We start from the raw sequence: 27,938 nt of genomic DNA on the forward strand, positions 1-27,938 counted from the left end.
AAACCACCATTTGTTGTTTTATAATTGATTTTATTGGAAAAAATAAAGCTGTGGAAGGCATTAGAATGAAGGCCCACACTGAAAAGAAATAAATTATACACACCAGTATGTATTTTTTTTCTCAACAGTCATAATCGTAATGAGAACAAAATAAGTATTTTTGTCAAATAAAAGTACTGCACTTCTATTTTCCACATTTTTTCAAGAATTTTATTTTTTAATAAACTTAGTGGGGGGACAAATATGCTTCTTTTCTTCTTCTTTCTAAACATTGTACAGCTTTTTCTTAAAAAAAACAACTTTTATACTTGGGGAAGAAAAAAACAACATTATTTTTTGGTCATAATAAAACTTTCTTCTCATAACATTCTGCCTTCATTCTTGTGGTATAATTAGCGTGTCTTTTCAGTGTGGCCCTAAAATACTCCTCAGTACATGACACGCATAACACTCAGTTTGTAATTTGACACCAGAAATGTGCGTATCCCTGCAAATAAGTAACAAATGAGGCTAAATGGCTAAGGCTACAGCTTTAAAATGTGACTTTAAAGTCTTATTAATTAGAGTTGTGAGTCAGTTGTGTGAACCAACATAAAATGAAGTGTCATTCCCTCACTGGACATTCTTGCAGCTGTCATGTTATTGATTTGTTTGCCAAAGTCAAAATGAAGTCATTGGGACCTGCCCATTTATTAGCGATTATGCGACTATGTGATGTCGATCAGATCCGCCTGCGTCGGCTCTTTGGCTCCGTCATCGTCGTCCTCGCTTGTGTCACTTTTGACTTCCTGTTTTTGGCTGAGGTCGGCGGGGGCTGACAGAGAGTGGGGTGTCCTTCCCATGCCCTGGTAACGCCCCCCGGGCGACGGCGGATCGGATGCCACCTCGGCGATGGCGTCCTGGGAAGCTGACGATGAGAGGAGGCCGGAGCGCTCGCCGGAGTTCTGCGCCTCGCCGGAATACGGCTTTCGGGCGTGACCCATCACTGTTCGGCCTGTCAAGTAAGACAAAAAAAAATGTCATGAATAAAAAAAGAGTTTTCCGACATATCTATGTTATTTGGGGTACAACTAATAGATATTTTTCTGATGAATTATGTATATTCCTATATAGTGTATTTTAAAATTCCACTTATTCCAATTGTGTTGCTCCAAGGTTCCACTCCCAGTACGCAGATCTCAAAGTAATAACAGAATTGAATTGTCACTGACCGACGTTGCGGACTTGTTCCGAGATGTCGGCCCTGACGTCGGAGACGTCCCACATGGCCATGAAGGAGTCAAAGCAGGAGCCCTCCTCGGCCTCCTGGATGTAAGGCTTGTACGTGAAGCTCACGTGATGAGCTATGGCCGCCAGGAACATCTCCACGCAGATCACAAAGTCCTGAGTCGGCCAGCGAGCCAGAGAGAGACAAACCGTTTGAACGTTTGGCCATTGAATAACAAGTCAACAGCGAACAAGCTAACTCAATAACTAATGGTCAGATTGAACAAAAAAAAAAAAAAAGACAACAAACACTAAGTCAACTATAACCTACTAAGAAATTAACTAAACAGTGAACCAGCTAACTACAGCGATAAACATGTTAGCTGAATAACTATAATTTAATTTAACCAACTAATAACAATGGATAAGCTAACAACAACAAACAAGCAAACCAAATAGCTTACAATCAAGTTAACTAACTACAACCTAACTGAATAACTAACGACCAGGTTGACTGACTAATGTCAACAGCGAACAAGCTAGCTGAATAGTGAAACCTAGTGATGCGCATGACAATTCTTGTGAACTAAATCTTTAGAACCAGTTCATTAAAAATAACCATTCAAAAGATGTGTTCATTTACCCCCCATTCGTTTATTTTTAACGAAACGTATGTGACTAATTAATGACATTAAACAAGCTATTAAGTTAACCAGCATGCATTGCAAACAAACAATCGAATTAACTTTCAACTTGTGATTTATATTAGTTATTAACTAATGACAACAGTAAACAGGCCAACTGACTGTCCAACTGCCTAGTTAACTACAACAGTCAACTAAACAAGCTAATTAACCACAACCAACAAGTGAAGAAATAACTATCAAGGTGACTAACTACAACCACCAAATGAATAACTAATGCTCGAGTTGACTTTCAACAATAGCGAACAAGCTAGCTGAATTGCTAACTTTCAAATTAGCTAATTGGCTCACAACGACGACAATTTTTTCCCCCAACAATCAAGTTGACTTAACTACAGCAATAAACAAGCTAACTGACAAATAATCAGGTTAACTAAAGTACACATTGCTAACTACAACCAACAAAAATAAATCGTGTTCACAAAAATTTAACACGTGAACTGATTATTAAGCTGACAAACCAACAAGCACAATGAACAAGCTAAGATATAAAAAGGCACAAAGTGGCTAACATATAAAACTAATGAACGTGTGCACTTGATTTGTTCACCTGTAGTCCGGTGGCTACGGCCTCCACGCTTTGCCAGTCCCACGTACGTTTCTCAGAGATGATGCCCACCTTCACCAGCAAGGCGATGAGCACAGCTTGCCTGAAAAATATATTTAAAAAAATATATATATATATAGACCATTGCGACAACTCCCCGAAATGATGTAATGTTGAAAAAGAATTTGACAATGTTTACCAAAATGACACGAACACCACCATTTTGACACACAGGAACTTGCCCACCGGCTTGATGGGACTCAGCTCCTCTCGCAGGGCCCTGTAGAACAGCACCAGGCAGTACATGGCAAACTGGACGGACACAAGAATAACATTACATACAAACGACATGACATATGATACATGTATATGTATTATATGATATAATACAAATGGAGAGTTAAAAGTACCAGCTGTGACATGTTGTTGACAATAACCAGGTAGGTCCAGGCATTGGTGGAGCTGAAGTTGCCTTCGTCGTACACTTTGCATAGTTGACAGATGCTACCAAGACGAAAACCAAACGTCAAAACAAATAATATATTCAAAGCTGAATGACGTGTGACTTACAGAGCGATAACCGTTGTGACAGGTCGAACCACCGTGTACTGCAACACTCCCAGCTTGCACCTTAATAGCAAAACCCTTTGTAGGAAAGGAAACATATGTCACTCAATAAAATAAAAATACCGGCTACGATGACAATTTATTATCATAGTGATTTTTATATTCATGTTACACAGAGTGATCTGGCAATTTTGGAGCAGTAACATACGAAGTAAACTCACTCTCCCATTGGCCAAGGTGGGCAGCAGCACAGGGGCGGGAGGTGCTTCTGCTGCTCCTGGACCTCAAGCATCATGACCAAGCTGGGGTACTGGTTCTCCAGGTAGTTAAGCAGGAAGGTCATGAAGTTGTAGATCACATAAGCCTCGTAGCACTCCCGGCACGTGTCCACGTATATGGCGATGTGGGGATATTTTAGGGCAATCCACTGAAATATTGAGGAAAAAAAACTTGCAAGTTCACATCATAAGCTAGCCGCTAGCTACCAACCGGGACAAAAGTTCATGTGCTCTGTGTTATGTTTTAGTATTTTACACTATATTCGTGGTCAATATCATTGTATACTTGAGTAACGTCACATGCCTCCTCATTTAAGTTAAATTTGACTGTTCTATAACATTAAAATGTTTTAACTACTTCATATACTGCACTTATACTGTCATGAAGGAAGTGGTAGGTTTCACGATGCCAATATTAAAAAAATAAAAATACTCACACTATCCAAGCTGTAGATTGGCACCATCCACAATATTCTAGAAAGAAAACAGGAAAACACATTTTTAAAATGTCATTTTCTATGACAACATTCAAATGCTGCTTTACCTGATGATAGGTTTCTGAAGCTCTGGCTGAGTGTAGTGAACCAGATGCTGCAGGATGCCCCATAACGATATGGGGATGGTCATGAAGACAAAAATCCCGGCTATGAACCATGCCTTGTTATGAGTGCCAACCTACCGTGAGAATAATAATGATAAATTAAAACAACAACAACAAAATAAATAAGTGGTTGTCATGTTGCTGTTGGGGACAATATTGCTGTTAAAACCACAGAACCAAGGTTTGTAAATAAATACCTGCTACCTAAAAAAATAAGGCCCAATATCTGGTATTGGTACAAAAAAAGTTAAGGAAAAAATTAGACGTTCATCAATAATAATAATAGTAATAATAATAATATTAAGCCAAGTAACGAATGATAAAAAGTGAAGACAAAAAATGAAAATAAACGTTTAAGGATAAAAATGCCCTTTTTCATGCAGTGGTTTTGCTTTTGCCCAAACTGTACCAATATGGCAGTTTGACAATCTTTGGATGTGTTTAAACCCATTTAAAACACCAAAAACATTTAAAAAATATATTTAATAATAATATTCAAAACAATCAGGACAAGTAACATATTACAATATCTTTTTCAAATAAAAATTCAATGAAATACGTTTGTATGAACTAAATGGCACTTCTCCAATGGTTTTGCCGGATACCTTACCAATATGGCGGCTGGTGCGCCAAGTTTTGTTTAAAGCCTTTTTAAAACACGCACAAACATGATAAAAGCATGATAATGTTAAATGATAATCACAACTTTTTTTTAAATCGTTGACATAAAATGACATAGCTGACGAAAGTTTCTTCAATTTAAAATTATTCTTAGTATTATTAACCTTAGCCTTCCCCATAATGCAGCGCGCTCAGGTAATGGCAGCCCGCTCACCTCTGACTTCTGAAGTTCCCAGACGCATAGCGGCAGGACCACAAGCAGCAATAAAATATACAACAAGACCACCAGAGGCCGAATCCATCTTCTCCAATTCCCGCATGAACAAGGCATTGTGGCATGAAGACGCCAGGCTATTTTTATTTTATTTTTTCAGAACCCGAATTATGAAAGTTTTTAGCGGCTAACGAAACATTGGACGAACCGCAAAGTTAACGGATGCCGCGTTTCCACCGCAGGAACAAAGCCTTCCTTGTCCCCAAGTGAGTAACGTCGCCGTTATTGTTCCGATGGCATGCTAATTGTCAACTCATGTGACTTTAATATCCCCTAGCCGAGTGGCTAGGCTAGTAGTGTTAGCTTGCCAATCATTTTGCCATGTAAACAAACGTACGTACGTGGCCGTATTCAAACAACTGTCGAAAGTCTCTTAATCTTATTCTCTTATTGAAACGTCATTCTAATAACAAGACAAATGATCCCTCTTTTAACAAATCTCAATAATCTGAACTCTGTTTTCTTTGGTAGTAAACCTCAAAGTTTACAGAATACTTCTTTCCTTCTCGTCTACTTCCTGCTTCCGGGTGTAGCCCCGGTTACAAATAAGATTTGATTGGTGATATTGTTTCCGTAAGCCAATCAGCGAAGAGGGTTTCGTACACGCAGGAGGAGTTGGATAGTTTGATTGTTATTCACGCTTTCCACCAGATGGCGATGTTCATTAACAATCGTTAATCAGTACAGCATGTGATCAGATTTATTGGTTGTCTGTTTACATTAGAAAATAACATTGAAAATATAACCAGAAGCTTTATTCTGAACTTTTAGGCGTATATTTTTAATAATGCTTTCCAAAGAGGAGATTAAATCATCTTGTAATGCTTTGACAGTGATATTTCTCCATCATATCTTAATAATAAAAGATCCAAAGCACTTGTGATAGTGGAAATATAAACAATTTGTTCTGGGGTTATCATGTGTCCATTGTGAAACATTTTTATTGCCCATGTGATGTTTAAAGCAACAATTAATATATTGTTACTTTACTTTACTATATTGTGACTCATCCATTGTATAAGACTAAAATAAACGTAAAACCACGGCAGTGTTGAGGCATAGCATTAAGAGAAGTCAAAATACAGTCTGGTGGCAAAATGTAGATACCTGGCTAAACCGTCTTCAAAATTGTTTGCATTGTGTTGTTCCATAAAGGAGAATAGGGAATATAAATCATATGACTCAATAAAAGTAACAAAGTAAAATGACTCACCAATTCCTGCCCACCAAAATCAACGTTGTGCTTTGTAACATGAACTATTATACAAGTGGAAAAATAATTGATTGCTATTGTAGTGAATTTATTGACCATCGTTGAACTCATGGGGAAGACGACGGCGTATGTCTGGGAGGTGAGTCTCCACATTAAAAGGAAACTATATATAGTATCCTTTCTCCGTCAGTAAAATATGTTGTAATCTATAGGAAAAAAATGCCCTAATTTTACAAAAATCAAGTTGTAACAATGTATGATTGTGTGTGTACTATGCCAAACAAATGGGTTTTGATAACCCTCCCCCTATAATAAGGTTGAAACATATACTATAGTCAAAAAGTCAAATTTTTACTCAATTTTTGCATTTTTCACCACAAATGCCATCGAATTACAAAATGTGCGACTTTCAAGGTTCTTACTGCATGCAGTATGTTTGTCACCACGAGAAGCAGAACTTTTCTTCCCTGTTGCACCCCCCCCACCACCCCCCCCCCCCCCCCCACCCCCACCCCCCCACCCACCCGGTTGTTTCCAGACAGATTGTTCATGAATGTTTGACTTTCTCCTTTTGGCTTTTTATGAATAAGATATAATCTTTGCCACGAGTCACATGAGCGAATGGATGCCTCCGAGGGACGGTCGGGCAGAGTAAAGCCACGAGGGTTAGGGTGGATAAACATATGTCGCGTTTAATCACAGCCGAAAGGTGTTTGAGCTTAGAGGATGTGGCGTCCATAATTTTTTTTCTTTTTTTTTTCATGCATGCAGATTGTGCCTCACAGTTGGGGAAATATGGTGTTGATAATAAGAATGCACGACAAAGGAGGAGGCTGACTGCTTACTGTAGTGTATCAGCCAAAGTGCAGCCCTGTTTGGTTTGAAGACTACTTAAGTCTACAGTACCGAAACATGACTTATTTATCCTAATATGGCTGCTATACGTAGTTGATCTTTTCACAAGCACCAACGCAAAAGAAGTTGAGATTTTGTAAGTGTCGTGGGAAAAGGTGTCATAAAAGTCAAACACATATGTACGGAATGTTGCACTTGTAAGTGAAGCAGTTTTAGTCGAAATATTATAAATAGTCTACGAAAATAAATTATAGATACTACATAAATGAACCAAAATGTCATCATTTTACACAAAATTGTAACTTGTACTTATGAGAAACAATTTTACGAAAAAATTAAGTTCACAAACGTATGTGAGCGTTATCACCGTTTTCACGAGAATTTTTTTTCTCATACTAAGGAACATTTATCCGAATAATATTAAAATAAAGTATTATATTGCAATAATCGTGACATGACAAATTTGTCATCATTTTGAAAATGGACCAATTCCTGCCACCTGGTGCTGAGAAAACAAAATCTAAAGCTCCTCATTGATTCTGTTTTTGGCAACACATATGACAATCGAGTTACGTGTCTCAAATTCCCACATCCTCTGCGAACGGAGATCAGGAAGCCTTAGGGCCTCGCTCGGTCACGGCGGGTCAGTGTGTGCTCGCAATCACTCCCAGACGTCTTTTTCTCACAGATGCCTAATGGGGAAACAAGAGCCCTCCATTTGACTCCTTCTAAAGAGCCTATATTAGCACAGGCTGGGGAAATAAACTTGCACTGGACCGAGATTTATTAGGATTAAGAAGTGATGCTAACAATGTTAGCAATGGCAACATCTGTACATATTTGGACGTTCCTTCTGCACACACACTGCAAAACACCCCGACTTAAGATACACACGTCACTCTTGGAACACACTTACAAAAATACAGTACATATACACTGCTCACGAAAAAAAAGTGTTTGTGTTCGTTTTTTTGGTGAATTTTCAGGATGAACCTAAAATACAATATCATCTTTACAGGTGTACTTTGCGATGTTATTGCGACATACACAATAACTCAACACCGTCAAGTTTTCCCAACTTTGATCATGGGACAGTCTATCTGCATAAAAAAAAAGTTTGTAATTGCCTATAGGTGTCACAAGATGGCAGCGAAGCATTTTTTTTGTATGAGACAAGGCTATGGCCTGACTAACTGAAGCTCCTCCCTTCAGTTCAACATAGTTGCATTGCAAATTGCTTTAGACATGGCTTTGGCCTGAGCATAAAAACAGGTCTTAGATGAATTTCTCAGATGAAGGGTACGTTCCCCAACATCTGCGATTTTGCTGAACCGTGAATATGCAGTGGCCTTTGCCATTGATTAATATTTACTATTGCTGCTAAGTAAAGCACTTTATAAAAGTGGACATACAGGTACATGTTTTGTAGATTACGCGAGCATACTGCAAATATCGTAAATATACTGTCACCGTCGCATTGCTTCGAGAGGAAATCTTTCCTATGTACTCTCTGTGACCATTCGTTTGTGAAATATTCAAAGATGCCGGGTGACTTTAAGCTCAAAAGTTGATAACACAATGAGGCTAAATGAATAATGAGTACATCCACGGGCGTGTTTGATGGAGAATTAATCGTCACTAACACGCTTTCCTGTTTTCCGACTCCTGGGATGGGCGCGATCGCTCGTCTGCCGTCATTTCCTCTGACAGCTGGTTGTCCTTTTTTTTTTTTCCATTGTGTGGCATCGTGACGGTAATTCACAGTTCAATTGCATCCCGTGACTTGAAGTCCTCCAGGTAACTTGTCCGTTCCTTTGAAACCTTTTTTTTTTTTTCTTCCTAGGTGCCTCCGCCAGGTTCATGCAAGGCGATATCAGTAGTCCCTTTTTTTAGATTTTTTGAAAAAGTGTCATAATAATGCATATATTTTGGAAAGCTAACTGTTTATAATAGTGTCAGAGTGCCAAGTGTTCGTTCAGTCGCTGTCTTTCCGCAGGCTGCGGTCGGTATGCAGGTTGTTGGGCTCGGGGCTTTTGCACTGGACGCTGGTGCCGTTCATTGCGCCGATGCTGCTCATCTGGCTGTCCGAGTAGCACCAGCAACACAAACACGACTGTTTGGGAACATGTGGAGAGAGGATAGAGAGAGTGTTTTAGCAAAGGGCAGATTTGCAAACAGGTCTTTCTTGTGTCTCGGGCTAAGTCTGCCTCGAGGTATGTTTTGTCTCCAGCCATCGCCCCCCCCCCCCCCCCACCCCCCGTCCACTTTGACAGTTCTCAGCAGTTTGAAAACAACGTGAATTCATAAATCATCGTGCGTGTCGCAGATGTAACGTCATTATCTCTGTGTCCAACTTCATTAGCCTGAGCCTCATGAACAAAACACATGGTTTACGTTTGCCTTTTAGGAAGCCTTTAGATTTACACCGTTTGAAAATGACAAAAAGTGAGGTTATTTTGGACATTTGTTTATAAACTGTTAACCTTTTGAAAATATGAGCTGGAGTGATGGATGGACCTTAAATCAAAATGTCTTTAGATTGAAAGTAGAGTACTTTTACCTTAAAGCAATTTTTGAACTTTTTGCTGACAAAGTAGAGGATGATGGGGTTGATGCAGGAGTTGATAGTTGCGAGGTTTATGCTTAGGTAGTCCATGACTAAAAGGAAGCTGGAAATGGAGTTGAAAAAAAAAAAACATGTCAGCTTCAGCCACATTTATACCAAGCAAAAAAAGAAAAGAAAAAACGTCAAGGCTTCAGGGCCATCGAACATTGCGTTCTCTCCGACTCACTTCAACAGCTCGCAGCGCGTCTCGTCATTCTGGTAGTAAACCATCTTCTTCAGGATCCTGCTGAGATGAAGCGGGAACCAGCAGAGGGCGAAAATGAGGACCAGGCAGAAGACGGCCTTGGCCACTTCTCTTCTCTGCAGCGAGACGGGGGGAAAAAAGCATGAAGTTTTCCTTTTGAGCAGAGAGGTCTGTTAATACCAAGCGTGCTAGAGACAGACGACGAGCAAGCAGTCCATTAAGGGTTCTTCGTTGAAACATTCAGGTTCTTTGATAATGCAAGGTTTTATTCTCCCAAGATGTCGTCCAAACTGTTTTTCAAACATTTTATTTTATTGCGTTTATTGGCAAATCAAATCCGTTGAAAAAGCCGTTGAAGTCACAGGGCGGCCATCTTGTTCCTCCCAACTCTCAAGCAGATTACTGTATAAACTATATGTTAGGGGGATGTAGTGGTCACAATTTTAATTTTATTTTTAAAGTGGATGGTATGTGCTGCTTTGAAGACCCCCTTTTTTTATCGCTCAGTTCCTTAGACCCAAGTATTAGATTCGATTTTAAGGCAAGTTGTAAAATGTCTGAAGTCCTCTTGTTTATGTTTCACACATTTAAAACATCAGAAATCATGCTTTTTCTACTATGTACTGTCTCAAATGTTCTCCAATTTTGATACTGTAAATGTATAGGATCGTATGCCGAGAAAGGTTTCTCGTGAGGAGCAATATGGCGGCCTTGCGGCTTCAAAAGTCTTGGCCTGTTAGCTATTCAGTCATATATTCAGATCACTGCTAAAGCCAAACTGTAGCATTTAGCCCCAGATGCTAGCTGCCTAGCTCTATTGGTGCTTGTTTAGCTGCTAGGGAGCTAACAAGCTAGCTAACATCAGGGGCTAAAGCCAAACTGCGGCAGGGTTTTTACTTTCTGGACCTGGATTTCCCACCTCTGTACTGTAGCTATATCTATTGTGTTTTGTCATGCTAGCTATTTCACAACGTATCTTTCGCTGTTGATCTATCCGCCGTATATCACACTAATTATCAAGATGGCTACCTCAGTGGGTATCTACTGTATCTATCTTGCCATCTATTTATTGTGCTGTTTTATTGTCATGACAGCTATCTCTTGAAGTATCGAACTATCATGTTAAGTCTCGTGCTACCTGTGGAGCTTTTTACTCTGCTAGCTATCTCTATAATGCTTACTAGCATTCTTCCTATTCTATCAAGCAATATTAGAGATAATCTTTCTACCTCCGTGTCGCTATCTGTCCATCAGTCCGTCCCTGCCTCCAGCACAGCAAACTACCGTGCTAGCTATTTTTTAAGCCATCTCCCAAGCTATGTAACTTGCTATCTATTTTGCTAATAACCAAGCTAGTTATTCCGCAAGCCATCTCTCAAGCTATCCCTGTACTCACTGTAACACCAAACCTTCTTCCTGTTTACGTTCTTGCTCTCCCTTGATGCATTTTTTTTTTCTCTTGGACTTCTTTCTTTCTTTATTTTTTTAATGTTTACGTTGTGTGAAGAAATTAAACCACTGGACCGAACAAAGCCTTAAAACATAGAAAGCAAATGGTAGGTTTAGAAACACCAGAAAACTTTTACTGTATTCTACCCTTTCCACACTTTTAAGAGGAGGCATAAACAATGTTTGATGTTTGGAATGAATCCCTCCGACCTGTTTGAGGTGCTCACTCAGAGCGATGCGCAGGTTTCCGTTCCTGTTGTTGAGCATTTCGCAGGTCATCAGGGTATAGAAGATGGCGGTGCAGGTCAGCGGTACGCAGAAGTAGAAACCGAACAGCCACCAGTCCTTGGCATCCTTGTAGAACTAGGAAGGAACATCCATCTTAGCCATGGCTTACCCGTGGGAAGCTATTTATTCATAAGGAGGCAAAAATACTTCCACTTTGTACTTAAGCAGAAGTACCTTTGCCTTTTTAATGGGGATTTACCTGACTTGATCACAACCACATTTAACAGCAGGAAACTGCCATGTAAATCATCTTGAGTTGTTCAGAATCAATATTGATCATGACAAAAATGTCCTTTTTATTTTGGACCAGCTAGCTAGCCGTGTGCGGTGACCCGTGACCATGTCACTGCTGTCCTTGTTTTTTTTCTGTTAGTCCCCAAGAGCTCACCCATGGTTGACTTTACCTCTCTCTATTTAAATATTTTCTTTACATCATGTCATCATCTGTAAAGGTTAAAAAAAAAGAAGTGTGGAGCCTACATTGACAGAGTAAGAAATACAAAGCACAGAACTGTATTTAAATGTAGGGAATAAAAGTAAAAAGTCATCAGCCAAATGAACACATTTAAAGGACATATAGCTGAGAACTCTATTTAAGTACAGTAATTAAGTCTTTGTACTTTGTTACTTCCCACTAATGCTTAATGTTTTTTACTAAGATGCCGGTAGGTATGTTGTTTCTACTGTCTGAGAGCGATTACTCCATTAGGTTGCATATGGATTATATCTGCACGTGGTCTCAGGTTTGTGTGGCTTCAGGTTTCAGGTCTTGGTAATTGTACTCAGCCTGTAATCAATGATGTCTTTGGAGGGAGGGAGGGAGGGAGGAGGAGGGACAACAATCTACAACTCAAAAACTAAGCTCTTGTAGAGTCTGTGAACCCCCCCCCCCCCCCCCCTCGCCCCCCCTAAATCCAAACAGTCAATATATGCAAGCAGGTGTGCTTTTTTATCTTCTTTTAAAATGCTTTGTCTAGTCAAAACGAAACTCCTTTCACAATTTCTTGAAGACGAAGCACAGTCAAAATGATAAAAGTGGGATGATGACCTACCACCATGAAATCCGACTTGGGTAGCAGCATGCAGGTGCGCAGGCTTTCATTCCGGTAGTTGAAGCTGACCATGTCGAAGCCCACAGCTTCAGGGATGGCCAGCACCATCGACAGGACCCATATGGAGAGGATTTCCATGAGGGTGAAGAGTGGGATCCCGACGCCCTGCACTCGACTCCACGATGCGACGGCTCTGTACCTGCCACACGGGACGAAACGGAGATCTGATTTAATTCTCGATCCACACCTTGGTCCAAATATGCGCTGAAGATGGTCTGTGCATTTAAGTCGAAATTGGTTGTAGTTTTTATGAATACTGTCGTAGTAATCCCCTGCTACGGGGCCTGATGCTAATGACAAGAAACTGGTAGTAGTTGACACTCCCACTAAAAATATACAGCCAAGCATACTACTATAGTAATAGTTTAAACTGTAAATATGCCTCACTAATTTACTACTTTCCTATTAGACAGGGCATTGGCGCCATCTTGCTATCGTGTTGATGTGCTTGCTACGCTGTCCTTGAAGTTAGCAATCTGATCACTACTTTTCAATAGACGTTCGGTAGCTATTATGCTAACAATCAAGCTAGCTAATAGATAAAGCTAACTCTAGCTGTTTTGCTAGCTACATTGCAGTGCTCTTTCTCTCTCTCTCTCTCTCTCTCTCTCTCTCTCTCTCTCTCTCTCTCTCTCTCTCTCTCTCTCTCTCTCTCTCTCTCTCTCTCTCTATCTATCTATCTATATATTTAAGCCATATTGATCCATCCACATCTATATCCATATTCAGGTGTACCCATCAATCCATCTATAGATTTAGGTAATTATTAGTCATTCAATGTCTCCGTAGTCTTGATATAGCTAACAAATATTGTCTCTCTCTCTCTCTCTCTCTCTCTCTCTCTCTCTCTCTCTCTCTCTCTCTCTCTCTGTTTAAACGGCAGCACACTAAGCAGCAGCGCCATAAACTGTCGAGTCAGCATGGTCCCATCAAACTTTCAAGAATCCATGTGGAGAGATGATCAATTGTTTATTTAAAATATCTAATATTTATTTACGTGACGCCGCCGAACAGACCCCGGCCTCCGTCTTTGGTGGAGAAGGGGGGTCCGCCCGTCGGCTTGTTTGCTTGTTTGTTTCATTAATAGAAAAGTGCTTGTCGAAAATGTTTTAGTAAAATCACACATCAAGATTTCATGGACAAAACGATATATTTTTCATGGCGCATTTGAATCTCTCTGTTCAACAACATGGCGGCATGTATATTTTACGAAGCGCTAAACGAATCCGTCCCTTTTCCATCATCCACTAATATTGAAACAAAGAAGTACACATATTTGTGTATAAAAAAAGATTGGTAAACGTACTGATTCAAATCCTTTAGGCATACTTCGGTAAAAGTAAAAAATAAGTACAGACTGAGTCTGAAATGTTCTTAAGTACAAACGTAGACATTTTTTTTTACTATCAATTATATACAGTACGTATTTTGTTAACATGGCACAACAGGTGGGAAACAAGACTAAAAACTACAAATATTTTCCCAGTTTCGTTAATCGCACCGAAGGGGGAAAAAAGACTAGCTAGCATTGGCTAGGGCCTCGATGCTAACGCAAACTGACTGCCCCCAAAAAAAAGCGAAATTAGGTAATGATAACAACTGAAAAATGCATTTACCTGAATGTGTTCTTTTCTGATTAGATAGTCCAGAAGGCGGGTGTTTTTTTCACACTACATATTCACCATAAATCATTCTTGTAGCCAACAGCACTGAACAATTCTCTTCAATAAGGCCGTGGTAGGGGAATATCTTGTTTCTCAGAATCTCTTTTGCCTTCGTTAATGCTCCCTGGTTTCCATTACGCCTTACAAGTCCCAAACGTCTCAATCGATCCAACAAATTCTCTCAGCCATGTTTGACTTTCCATCTCTCTCCATATCCTTTTTTTGAGTTGAAGTTATCCGCAAATGTTGAAGAACTTAGCAAACTTTGTTTGACATAATAAACACAAAGTACAGATATCAGTTCTCAAATATAAAGAATGAAAGTCAAATGTTGTTCGAAAAATAAATACTCAAGTAGAGATATGTGAAAAATCCACTCAAGTTCAGCATGTGTGTTCACAATACATTAGAGACTCCATCTTTAATTTCCTGGGGACTTAGAATAACCATGACCTTAAACTAACCCCCTTCATCTTTTTTTTAATCGAACTAGCATTTGCAAAAACAGGCTCTCAAACGCATCATCTCTTATTCCCATAATAGAAGGTCATTAAATGAGAGCCTCAGAGAGCCTCTTATCTCGCCAGTTGTGTCTGCCGCACTCGGCCGTCATTACTTTTTCCATCGGGGGGGGGGGGGGGGGGATTTCTATTAACGACCACGGACAGAGAGGAACTTGACCTCACCGCATTCGCTCTTAAGAATGCTTTCCACGTTATACGTTACATCCGCAATACATATTTAATGTACTTAATGTTGCAAAAATAGCAACCCCATTAATCTGTAATGGAATTTTCAAACAAACAAAACAATCATAAGTCATCCCCCACGTGATAATGCGCAATTAGTCCAAGGTTCCTATAAAGTGATAACCTCAAAAAAATTATAAAATAGCACAATCCTGTAACCTGTTGTGGGTCAAGCTGACCCATTTAAGTTTTTAAAAAGAATAAAATATTTTCAAAATGTAAAAAAAAGTAGTAGTGTTGCCCTTCACAGTTGGTATTTTTCTTTCTCCCAATGACACCATGTGTAGAAATAGTAACTCCAGTGAGAATTCCGGAGAAGGTTAGCTAGTTAATTATCACATTATCTCTTCTTTTTTTTTCTGCAAAAAAAAAAAAGGTTGACAGTGTCTAATAAAGTGATAAAAATCTCAGGACATCTCAGGACTTGCTAGGCCTTGTCTGGCATGTACTATAATTTAGAGTGTCCTCGGTCATTTCTCTAGCTTCCTGTGAGCTGACGATATAACATCTGTGAGCTACACATGAAAATACAAAAACCTACCATTTTTACAAGCCTATTTGCGTTCACGTGAGTTCAACTTGGAACTGTCCAAGCACTGACCTGTCAACGCTGAGAGCGCACAGGTTCAGGACGGTTATGCCCACTGAGGCTTTCTGCAGGAAGGGAACCAGCTTGCAGAGGAACAGTCCAAAGGCGTTGTAGTAAAATGGCCACCGTGATGCCAGTAGCTGCAGGAGAAAAATAAAAAAAAATCACAGAAATTTGTGACACATCCCCCCAAAACTCTGAGACAAACCTTGTAATCAATCAATTAACCAGTCACAGGGGTTGGATTAGATGAAAGGAAGAAAGCAATACTGTCAGCCAATCACCAGTACCGCATGTGATTACAGACATGTTGACCAGCCAATGAGAGTGCAGCTTTGACATCAGTAACACCTGGAAAGTATGTATTATGTTTTTTGATTTATATAGCCAGACGTTGAATGGACAGATTAAAGGTGAAAAATACAGCAGGTGCGGTGTGCTAGTGGGCAATATGTCTGCCTTGCAGTTGAGAGGGTCTGTGTTTGAATGTCATTTCTGCACTCTAAAAACAGTTGGGTCAAAAATAACCCAACTATGGGTCAAAAATGGACCGATCCTCTATTTGGGTCTCTTTGACCCAACTTTGAGTCAAGACAAGGGTCTTTTAGTGTAAAACAACTCATAAATATTGGTCAGATCTTTTACTTTGGGTTAAAAAAAAAGAAGGGGGGTCATTTTGTATAAAACAACCCAGAAAGTTGGGTCAAATTGACCCATAAAGTTGCTCGGCCCATTTTTGATCCATAATTGGGTTATTTTTGACCCAACTGTTTTTAGACTGTGTGCGGAGTTTGCATGTTCTCCTCATGCTTGTGTGGGTTTTCTAAATAGTCAACAAAATTAACCAACCACACCACTGGTAGTACAAATGACGACTGGCCAATAACAATGCAGCATCTCTTTTCAAATATTGTGTACAAAGTCGTCCCTATTGGAAGTGATTGGTTAATTTTGTTGAAATAACTCAAACTAAAAACAAAAATCAATAATGAAATAAAATAAAAACATAAATGCTTCAGGAAAAAAAACGCTGTACGTTAAAAAAACTAACACTAATTCTAAAACAAAAAATATAAAAAAGTGGTTAAAAAAAATAGTAAAAACTTTCTCTAAAATCTAATCAAAATTAACTTAAAAATCAAACAAAGCGACATTTTTTACTAATGAAAATCCCAAACTACCCATTGTCCTCTATTTTCCTCTTCCTGTAAGCATAAATGGCTTCCCCATGCATTTTCGCATTACCGTGCTGACTTTTAATGTCTCATTTGATCGTCAACACATCCTGTTTTACTCTTCAAAAATCACACGGTGCTCTTAAAGCCCAGCGCAGTTTGCGAGGGAAGGCGGCGGTGGAGATGCGTACTGTATGTCGTCTTGGCACTTTCCCTTCAAGGGCACCCGAGACGCATTCGGTAGGCTAAGATAGAGGAAGAGCCCCGCGATGTCGCTTCCTGGATCCTTGTATTGTTTACGCCAGCTGTTTAAGTTTTCCCACAGGCGAGAGGAAAGGCACTCTCGTCACTGTTTTTACTCTACGAGTGCCTGATTTATTTTTGGGCTTACAAGTCCAAGGAAGAGGACATAGAAGAGGACTTTAAAGTGGTCCCGGCGTCATTGTTTGAGCATTGCCCGCTTCCCCTTTCCCTAACGAGTCACCGTGACACTTCGTTATGCGTTTATCATCATGAAAGCGTTAACCCTCGGACCTCTGTGCTGGCCATTTTTGTTCCTTTTTGGAAACATTTGAGCATTTCTCAAGGGAGTGGATTTTTGTCTGGTTTTATTATTCCCAATGACAGCTTTTTAAATATGTCAGTGATATACTGTCCGATACTCTGAACTTGTTTTGAACGTCTAGCATTTATGGCACATGATTCTTTTGAGGCCTTTTAAACACCCAAAATAACACAAGGACATTTTAACTTGTATAATACAATGGGGGCAAGCGCAATGGAAAACACAAAAATATCATACATGTAGTGTGCACCGATCTCTTAGTAAACAATCATATCCCGCCCCACCCCCCAAATAACAAACTTATCTCACAAATACATATATCAATAATCTTGTCTTAAAATGTGTATTCTAAAATTTACCAATATCTGTCGCTTTGTGTCGGTGTAAAAAGCAGGATCACAGCAAATGATATTCAATCATTCTCAACACAAACGAGGTTGTACTGAAATACAGTACTTCCTGTTTCATTCTTTTTTTAAATTTACACTGTCATTCTAAATCAGATTGCTACCATCTAGTGGTTGAAAGTGCAATTACACTTGATATAAACTCCAGTCAAACTAGAGTTACTGTAACCAAATAGCAGGACTGCGAGCCTGGATAGAAGGGATCGAGAAACTGTAAACAATTTGGTTCAAATGGGTTTCTTTCAAGACTCAACACTTGAATACAGTTTTAATTATAATTATTTTTTTTTGCTGTATGTTTTCTCCCAGATTACATAATTTACCTATTTGGGGAAAAGGGAGCAATTTCATGTAGGGTTTTTACTTTCCAAAAAAGGTGTTTTAATGGCTGACTGCACTCCAATGGAGCAAAATAATGGCGGGATTTTTATTTTAAGAAGGGCGTATACCCTGTGCTGACCATTGCATTTTAATTTAAGAAGTGGAAGCTTATTTGACAGCTGTAAACATTGCAATACAATGAGAATGCAGAGGTAATGACCGGACATTTTTTTTTATTTGTCACTCAGCTGATTTTTTCATTTGTATTTTTTGACTTAGGTTGCAAGCAACTATTTTAATTATCGGCACCAGATGGTGGCAACAAACTTCATAACAAGCAGCAGTTTGGCAAATCGTGAAGACTTAAAAAAAAAAAACTTAAAAAAAAACACAATACAAAACACCATAGATGAGCTAATAAAACTAGCATAAATGTCAAGGTAATTTTGAATGCTAGTTTTGTGGTTATTTTCTAACTTGCGTGTTTATGTGTGTAAAAAAAAAAGTTGATTTATCTTACTGGAGTGGCTATTTTCATAAAGCCTCCAGATAAGGATAGTGACTAATGTCCCAGGTCAACTCAAGGCGACACGCATGTGCGGCCGAAGGTCTGATTCCCGTGTTTATTTTAGCCCAGCGTATCCCAGCACCTCTCATCACCCATGTGGCCAAACGAGGGGGGGCGGCTAGGAGATAACGGCGGCCCGGCTGATTGCGCTTTCCCGTCTATTTGCGCCCTACCCCGGCCTTTTCCGTTTTGTACTGTTTTAAGCAACTCACAAGATTGACTTGGTTGTGTAATTTCGGTCTTGATGGGGTCAGCACGAGTAGAGATAGACCCTTATGTTTTTTTCAGGGTTGATACCGATTATTAATAGCCAAGGATGCCGATAACTGATATTTGGAGCAGATATTATCAAAAATGTAAGAAATACAACCTCCATCTCTGATTTTTTATTATATATTTTTTTAAGCTTATGTTTATTGAACGTTTAGGGTTTATAAAATATTGTTGTAAAAAAAAAAAATTCTTAGTCAATAGACATATTTGTTTTACAAAACAAAAAGTTCAGGAATGTTCCAGGGGCAGCAGCATGTCTTCAAAAGTTAAATTAAAAACTTAAGTAAATAGCTCCCTATTGTTTGTAACAGTAAAACAATTTTTTTTAATTTCAAAATATGGGAAATTTTACTTATATAGTTTTAATTTTGAAGAAAGCCAGAAGGTGCAGAGAGTTTCCAGAGTCAGAAGCATTGATGACAATTTAAATAATTAGATCCCTGATTCCACCCCGAACACTTTTTTTTTTAACTCATTTGCGCCCAAAAACGTATAAATATGTTCTATTTTAAATGTTTTAAGTGGCCCAAAGACGTATTTATTTTGTGCTAGAGCAGCCTCTGAACTGCAGATAACAGTTGAAGCAATAGTAGTTATTACAAAAACGGCCAGCAGGTGGCAGCAGAGTATAAGAGATCAACCAGGGCCATGTGTAAACAAGCTCTTTCCTCTTCTGGATATTCACAGATTTGTGAGTAATGATGAAACTTAGCTATATTCTAATGCTAAATGATGCAAAATGGAATTAGATAGAAATATTTTTAAGAGACTCTAATCTTTCTTTTGGTAGTTTCCATGTTCCACGCAATATTCTGTGGGCCTTGCAAAATCAGTCAAAATCCAGTAAAACAGCCGGGAGCGAAGGGGGTTGCTTCAGTGAAAATGGCTGGGAGTGAATGAGTTAAATGGATCTGTTATCGGCCGTATGATTCTTCAAAATGGTCGATGTCGATATTCATCAAATTGCTGAATATCGGTGCCGATAATCGGCCGGCTCTGTCTATCCCTACCCCTAAAGTTTGTCAATGCATCAGCTTCCCGTATTGAGATAGTCTCTTCGGTCCTCAGAATTTACCAAATGTGTACATTTATCGTTGCAATCATAATCAGTTCATCAACAACTAATAGATCGTCAAATTAATCAATAATTTTTTTTTTATGTTCGATTAATCGTTAAGGGACCTTTTCAAATAAAAAATTGTCCTCAATGGTAAATATGTTCACGTTTCTGTAGTCCTCCATGAAAGCAACACCCCCCCCCCCCCCTTACCCCCGACAAGTTTTGACCATGAATGTGACGCAGACTCTACCTTATATACGTTGATGGGAATGTCGATGACGATGTATATGAGGTCCCCGAGGGCCAGGCTGGCGATGAGTGCGTTGGGCCCGTTCCTCATGCACTTGTGCTGGTATATGATCCTCAGCAGGGTGGCGTTGCCCACCAGGCCCACCACAAACACCAGCACGGAGATCAGCGTGTTGATGTACTTGAAGTAGCTGTTGATGGAGGTGGTCACCGAGCACATGGGCGGCGGCACGGGTCTCCTCGCCACCGTGTCGTTGGCCCAAACCGCGGCCTCCGGGTGGGCCGCGGGCCCCGGGCTGGGCCGCAGGGTGGATGATTGCTGGAGATATCCCGGCCCCGGGTCCTCCTCCTCGGCTCCGGCGCTGTTTATCTGGCACATTCCTCTGGCCGCCATACAGGCCATTAGCAGCAGCATACGCAAGGCCGCGTCGCCCATTATGGAACACTGTCTGCGCTTTGATTTCACTCCCCAGTTTATCACTAAAGCAACACATAAAAGAGAAAAAAAGCTTATTATTTTCTGTTGTAAGCAGCAGAATAGTGCATCTGCATGCCTTTTAATGCCAGAACGTTTTTTGTCTGTTACAGGACAGTTTGATATGATCTCTCTGTGGTTCTTTATATGTGATGGATATTTATTGGAAATGCAGTCAGACGGAACAAGGTTTGAGAGGGGACAGATGGGGAGAAAAGTGAGAACAGAGCAAAAACAGGAAGAAAAAAAGAAGGTTTTGTGGTATAAAAAATGAACCCCAGCTGTTCTATACTTTTTCCACCATTTTGCAGGTATACTTGTGTATAAGTGTTATAGGGGCCATTAATAATTTGATTAATCTCTCAATTAATTGATGGCTCTGGAAAAAAACAAAATTTTTACAATTTCACAATCCATAATCCAAAAACATGACACTTAATTGTGTAGAAATTGTATATAGATGTAAAATAATCATGATTCAGTTACTGATTTGGTCCATAATATGTAAAAAAAGAAAAGAAAAAAAAAGTCTGTTTTATTTTGATTCAACACAAATAATCAGTCTACAGAAATCCGATAGTACATACACAACAAATTAGAAATTAGAAGCCTGTTAAAAAAAATTGTTGTTCAGCTATTACCGTATTTTTTACTACGGTGTATTAGTAATTTGCGACTTAATAAAGTGGCAAATTTGCGACTTTATAAAGTGGCAAATTTTCGAGAAAAAAAATTCAGAAACTTGCGAGAAATAATGTAGCGTAGCTATAGTCTAATGTGAGTATTCGTTGGTGGTTAATCAATGCGACACTGTTTATGAAATGAAAAGGCAGGATGGAGACCGATTCATTCTTAATTTAAACTTTACTCGTCATACACGGCAGCTAGAGCAACAACACTTCCTGATCCCCTATCAGCTGACTAAACACTAGCCAATCAGAAGCTAGCATACTTTAGGTAAATGCAAGTGAATGACGGAGAGCAGCAGATTCGACACTTCAATTTAGCTACTTGTCCAAAAAAAATACCAAAATGTATGAACGTGTAAATAATAATTCTGGAAAAATCAATTTACATGTAAATATATATTTTAACAAATGTACTTAAATGCTTGAACCTCATGGTGTGGACCTTCGCAAAGCGAGGCGTCTTTGTCGCTGGCAGTACCCAATGCTTCAAAGTAAAAATGCTTCACATGATATGGTTAAAACCATTACTATCTTCTTATTTCAAAACCTGACCGAAAAGTATTGGCACACGCTACGTGTATTTCTCATAAGTTTCTGGGGGGGTTTTCTCGCAAATCTGCCACTTTATAAAGTGGCAAATTTATGCGATTTTTCTCGCAAATTTGCGAGTTTATAAAGTGGCAACATTTTTAGTTTTTTTCTCTCGAAATATTGCCCCCGCCACTAATATAAATATATAAATATATATATTATATATATAATATATATATATATATATATTTATAAACATTCCATATTTTTTGACTCCAGTGGTATGGGTGTGCATTCACCTTCTTATAAAACCCGATTCCGTTTTTTTTTTTTTTTTTATTCAAAGAAACAACAAATCAGCACTAACATTAACAAATTTATACTGTTTTATAACTTTTTGGATCAGTTTTTGACCGTGTTTAAATTATATTGAGAACAATTCATTTATTTATTTATAATGCACTCACGTCTATTAAATCAAAACCGATTTTCTGATTAAAATTTTTTTTCATTCCACCCTTAACACATGAAAAAAATAATAAAAAATGTAAACTTGTATTTAGTTTTGCTGTCAACTGTCAATGGTCCAAAAACAAACAATGAAGCTTCAACTAAAAAGGCATTTTCCTTGATGACTCTATTTCGCGTTAAAATCAATGCAACATGTCTACGGGGAAGCGACAGACTGTCATTTGTCACGTGAAAGAATAGGTAAAGTTTTCAAAAGCTGTCAGCTCGATGGTTCAAGCCCTTTGCATCATGTCGCGTCTCCTTCGCGAGTCGTTCCTGTTTCAAAGTCCCGCCTGTCACCAAGTACACAAAGAACGATTTAGCAGCCAGCCCTTCAAGTAGCATCACAGTTTAGCATCAGCGCCGTGCCCGCCGGGACCCGTGACAGCACGCAAACTGATCTGCGCATCAATAATAAATACAGTTTTTGCTGTTTTTTGGTGTGTTTTTTTTTTTTTTTTTTTTTTTTCCACCTACCGCTTCTGATAAAATCGTCTGCCGGCCCCCCGGCCCCCTCGGAAAGCGTCAGGCAAACTTTCAGCTGAAGCCCCCAGACATCTGTATCACATCACATGAGTAATTAACGCGCTATCAAAGCCGCAGCCGGATCCCCTCTTGGTTTGAGCAAAAGGCGGCCGTCTGCTCCGAGGTGCCGTCGCATTATGGCTCACGTTTCCTGTGGCGTGTGTGTGCGCGCGTGTGTGTGTCAGAGCAACAGCGAGACACTTTGACTGGGTGGGATAGTAAATCTCCACCTCCCTTTGGTAACAGACCGGGCCTCCCTTTGGAAATGGGGAAAAAGGGTGGGGGTGTGGGTGGGGTGTGGGGGTCTTCCCCTTCACTCCTCTCTGCTGAAACTCATCTCCGAGGCCCTCGTCACTCTTTCTATGTTTTTTTTTTTTCGTGATTCTCGTCCTCAAGGCTTGTGCCTCACGAACGGGGCTGGGAGGGTTGCTTTGAAAACGTAATCCGTTACAGTTACAAGTTGCCTGCTAAAAAAATGTAGTTCGTAATGTAATCCAAGTACCATAATATTAAAGTAATGTAACTGGATTACTTTGGGATTACTCCAATATTGAGGATGCTCATAAAGGCAAAATACAAATAAATATCACCACAATATATATTCTACGCAATGTGCCCCTGCTATTTGCGGGTGATAGGGACCCGGGCAGCCTACAAATTGCAAAAATTAAAAAGCATGTAGGCTATTGATTGATTGATTGATTGATTGATTGAAGGCCATATGCTGTTTTCGAACTGTCACTGAAAGTACCCACACCTCACAGATAGACAGATAGATAGATAACTGCAAAATGAACTTTTATCCCAGTCACAAGTTTAGGCTAGCGGGCTGGCTAGCAAGAAGCTACAGCGCGTAGCATGCCGCTGGACTCTTAGCTCAAACTTTCGCTCCGAGTAAGTTCCAGTGAATACCGGTCGCCATTTCCTCCTCCCTTCCGTGAAGCTTTTTCAAACTACCCGCGTGTGGAAGACACGACCAGTCAGTTCGTTCGTTCCCACCTCCCCGACATGTCGCAACGGTCCCACTCGCGCGGGCGTGCGCGCGCTCTCTCTTGCTCTGTCGCTCTGTCCCATTCTCTCTCTCTCTCGCTCTCTCTTTCTCTCTCTCTCTCTCTCTCTCTCTCTCTCTCTCTCTCTCTCTCTCTCTCTCTCTCTCTCTCTCTCTCTCTCTCTCTCTCTCTCTCTCTCTCTCTCTCTCTCTCACTCTCACTCTCACTCTCTCTCTCTCTCTCGAAGTAATCCCCATTTTTAATAGATGTACCTGTAATCTGATTACATGTTTTTTTCCTGTAACTGAAAGGAAATAGAGTTGTCTAACGCAAGGCGAAGCAACTTGATTTTTATAGCGCGTTTCATACAAAAGGTAAAAGGTTAAAAGTTTACTACTACTTTATTGGCAAATTTCCAACTAAACCTTACTCAAAATTGTCATCATTTTTTACCTAATTTTTAGGGGTGTTAGAAAAAATCGATTTGGCAATATATCGCGATATTACAGCGCGCAATTCTCGAATCGATTCGATATGCGGCCGAATCGATTTTTTTATGGGAATATTCAACAAAACGTCTTACTTAGGGTTAGGATTCACACATTAAGCATGGAAGAATGTTATATTAATGGCACATTAAGCCTTAATATTTGATTTCAGTGCTGTTCAAACATGACTGCAACCTGTTTGTTAAATGCAGTGGCTCAGTTATAAGCCCTGAATTTTCAGGTAAATAAATACGTTTTCATGCAAATCTTACAGTGTACATGTGCAAGTTTACTGATGAGTATTTTCTAAATTTGAGTTTAAAAAAAATCGCAATAATCAATTTAGAGATTTGTGTCGGGATTAATCGGTATCGAATCGAATCGTGACCTATGAATCGTGATACGAATCTAATCGCCAGGTACTAGGCAATTCACAGCCTTACTAATTTTACTGTACATAATTTAAATCACAATTTCGTTAAAAATGCAACACTGAAAAATTTTATAGAAAACATACATGCTGCTTTGACTTTGCGTGTGTGTGGTGTTTTTTTTGTTTTTGTTTCTTTTGCATGGCACAAAGTGAATAATTGTTTTAAAAAGTCCATCATCGCATTCAAATAATACAATTTAGCATCGAAATGTCACGACTATGGTGATGGGCCTCCTATTAAACGACTCAAATCCATCTGCAGTATATTTAAGCACATGTCTGCATACACCGCATGCTCAGGATAGTCTAAAAATAATCCACCCACGTTTGCTTCTTGAATGCAAAGTTTAAAAAAACGGTTGCAACTTGCGACCATTCTCTGGGGGGGGGGGGAACAACAACATCCAAATAAGTGATAACCACAATCAAGACAGATGATGCTCTCAGCCATGACGGACCGACCGAATGATGGGCAAAGACAGTTTAATGTAAGGTAGCGCGGGGGGGGGGGGGGGGGAGAAAAGTGCTTCTAGGTCCATTATGGATTTGGAAATGGACCGTTTATTGTGACGTGCGCTGAGAGCAGGAAGAGGGCAATCGGAAAAAAACACTTTTTAAAAACACTTAAACCAGTGGAAAAGATGAAACATTCACATAAAACTGGATATGTATGATGCCTTTATTATATCCCATAGAAAATAAGGCAGAAAAAAATTACATACAATGGTTATAAAAAGTCTACACACCCCTGTTCAAATCCTGTTTTTGTTATATGAGCTACTGAAAGAAAATCATTGGTTCCCTCTTACTCACTCTTGAAAGGCAAAGGTAGGCAGAATTCTCTCGAGCCCTGCACATCCTGGTCACCACCTCTTCCAGCTCCTTCCCTCGAGTAGGCGCCATCAAATTATGCATACAAAATTCCAACAACTGTTTCCCTCTTGCCATTAACTCCCTGAGCAGTTGACTCATAATTCCGTAGTGGCTTTTTGCAAAGGTTTGACGATTTTGCGGTCTGCAGCGTTTCGTTGCGACTCTCGTCATTTTGTTTTTGTGTGTTTGAATTTTATTTCCGTGAAATCAAATACTGAAAGTGCATCGGCGACTGTGGCTTAATTGTTGAGTTCTTTTTTTTTTTTACATCACTTTTTTTTTCTTAACCTCGTATCATTCACGGTTCACTTGCAGACGCTTCTGCCGTCGTCCGATGTGACTTAATTGGGTAATGCCAATATTTACCGGCATTCAAAATTAACAGGATCGTGTCGTCTTTAATTGTACTCATGAATACGCCATGCCTGCTTAATAAGTCATGGTCAACAGTGGCCAATATTTAATTCATCGGGATGTGATTTGCTGAAGGCGCCCCCCCCCCCTCCTTTTTTTTTTTTTCCTAATTCTCCTAAGTCCCTCGATTGCCGTGACATTTCAACTTTTTGCGGCAGAGTCTTTGTTAGTCAAGCCATTAATATATAAATGATGAAACCTTTACCTGCTCCCCCGTCGACGCCGGCGCCACGGCAGCTTTCATGTTGTTGTTGTTGTTTGGATGCTAATCGCGTATTAATGCCATTCCGTGTGAACTCCAAGATGGCAGGCTGCCTGGTAATTCACACGCTTGTTCTCTGATGGCATCTGTCGAAGTGTTCTCCCTTCTCTTTCTCTGCATATCGGTACATGCCCGATGGGAAATTTCAAGCCAGCCCCAGACTGTAGAGGATGTAAGCAATTTCTTAACTGGGACACTTGCAAGAAGGGGAAAGGAGAGAAAGAAGAAGAAGAAGAAGAAGAAAAAACAGAACAGAGAGCGCTTCAGCAAGAGAAAGACAGAAGGGAAGGAGGTTTGAGGCCAATTCTACTGTGACAGGCTGTGACAGAAGGAAGACATTTCAATATATGGCCAGGCGTCGTTCATTTGGGGCACAAGAGTGGCACAAACAAAAGTTTAAGCGCACAAGAGCGCCGGGGTTCGACGTGGTTACGGCACGGTTTCGCTGTTTGACTTCTTCGGATTAAATATCAATATATTAACAAGCTGTTTTAATTGGGAGGCTGGGAAGCGATGTGCTAGCAATGATGATGATATTGGATGAAAAACAGCTAGCGGGGAATTTGGCTGTGTTGTTTTCGCAAAATTTTGGAAAACTTTTTCGGTCTCAGTGGAAGTCTTTTTTTTTTCCCATGTCAATCAACCTTTAATATGATCCAAATAAAATACAGAAAAAGACAAAAAAAAAATATTATTTTTTTACAAATAATTCCCTTAAGTATTGGTTGTATGTCACTCCTTGCAACATAAAGCTACATTTTAAAGTAGGACTGGTTATCGAAGAGTTCAGTTCGATTCAATTTCGATTTTTTTCCTCCCCCGATTCGATTCTCTTCCGTTCAATCCGATATCGATTAATTATGGAACATCAATTCTTCTTAAATGTCAAGGACATGGTAAAAACTCCATAAATATTTTAAATTCCAAAGTCAATTTTGCCAAGACGGTAACTGGTCAAATGATTTAGTTTGTTGATGAAAGTTACACGTGTTATAATCACTTAAGTGTTAAACAACATTGACATCACCAAGGATGAGATGAAAATATTTTCATAATTATAGTTTCATAATTGTACATTTGACTTAAAATATTCTGAACTGTCTTAAAGTATAATAAGTCGGGTATTTCACAAATATAAGAAAATACTGTTAAATTCACGTGAACAGTAAATTATCAAGAAAACAGTAAGATTAAAAAAATGGCCTTTAAAATTCTATTTTCTTAAGAGTTTATGGGAAAAAAAAGAGATATTTAAATAATCGATTCATGGTTTTATGAATCAATATCAGGTTTGAAAAGGAAAATCGATTTGATATTGATAATTTGATTATTATTTTTTTTAAACCCAGCCCTATTTTAAAGTCAAATCGCTACTTTATTAAATCATTCGCTGCCAGCCTAATAAAAATAGGGCTATAGCCATCCATGGCAGTGAATGAGTGGAAAAGTGAAGGTACTTAGTAAATGTTCTTTCATCCCTGAGACAAAATCCAGTAAAACAGCCGGGAGCGAAGGGGGTTGCTTCAATGAAAACGGCTGGGAGGGAATGAGTAAACATGTCTCGATCTTGGCTACTTGCCAAAGTGACAGTAATCAGAGATGGG

At 39.4% G+C, this 27,938-nt stretch overlaps 2 protein-coding genes across 2 annotated transcripts; both read right to left on the reverse strand.

Annotated features, from left to right (window-relative positions):
• Positions 1–16: 16 nt before the first annotated feature.
• Positions 17–5,340, reverse strand: tmem184c (transmembrane protein 184C). Its single transcript, XM_086083427.1, has 10 exons — positions 4,739–5,340; positions 3,847–3,977; positions 3,740–3,776; positions 3,246–3,451; positions 3,028–3,102; positions 2,868–2,961; positions 2,657–2,769; positions 2,461–2,560; positions 1,212–1,383; positions 17–994 (listed from the first exon to the last, which is right to left on the reverse strand). The coding sequence occupies exons 1-10, from the start codon at positions 4,853–4,855 to the stop codon at positions 708–710; spliced, it is 1,332 nt and encodes a 443-aa protein (XP_085939553.1). The 5' UTR covers positions 4,856–5,340; the 3' UTR covers positions 17–707.
• A 2,292-nt stretch (positions 5,341–7,632) lies between these two features.
• On the reverse strand, positions 7,633–23,062 carry ednraa (endothelin receptor type Aa). Its single transcript, XM_086083430.1, has 8 exons — positions 22,828–23,062; positions 20,147–20,625; positions 15,540–15,667; positions 12,466–12,664; positions 11,336–11,488; positions 9,659–9,792; positions 9,427–9,535; positions 7,633–8,979 (listed from the first exon to the last, which is right to left on the reverse strand). The coding sequence occupies exons 2-8, from the start codon at positions 20,579–20,581 to the stop codon at positions 8,842–8,844; spliced, it is 1,296 nt and encodes a 431-aa protein (XP_085939556.1). The 5' UTR covers positions 20,582–20,625; positions 22,828–23,062; the 3' UTR covers positions 7,633–8,841.
• Between the last annotated feature and the right edge of the window lie 4,876 nt (positions 23,063–27,938).

Source organism: Leptonotus elevatus, chromosome 8, assembly GCF_054856555.1.
Source record: "Leptonotus elevatus isolate MCC_2025b chromosome 8, RoL_Lele_1.0, whole genome shotgun sequence".
NCBI lineage: Eukaryota > Metazoa > Chordata > Actinopteri > Syngnathiformes > Syngnathidae > Leptonotus > Leptonotus elevatus.

Coding starts and splice junctions, on each gene's coding strand:
- tmem184c (XM_086083427.1), bottom strand. CDS start 4,855: ATGCCTTGTTCATGCGGGAATTGGAGAAGATGGATTCGGCCTCTGGTG. Junction 2,962..3,027: donor GTCACAACGGTTATCGCTCT/GTAAGTCACACG, acceptor TCGTCTTGGTAG/CATCTGTCAACTATGCAAAG. Junction 2,770..2,867: donor TCAACAACATGTCACAGCTG/GTACTTTTAACT, acceptor GTGTCCGTCCAG/TTTGCCATGTACTGCCTGGT.
- ednraa (XM_086083430.1), bottom strand. CDS start 20,581: ATGGGCGACGCGGCCTTGCGTATGCTGCTGCTAATGGCCTGTATGGCG. Junction 12,665..15,539: donor TGCGCTCTCAGCGTTGACAG/GTCAGTGCTTGG, acceptor CCCGTGTGGCAG/GTACAGAGCCGTCGCATCGT. Junction 9,793..11,335: donor TGAGTGAGCACCTCAAACAG/GTCGGAGGGATT, acceptor GTCTCGCTGCAG/AGAAGAGAAGTGGCCAAGGC.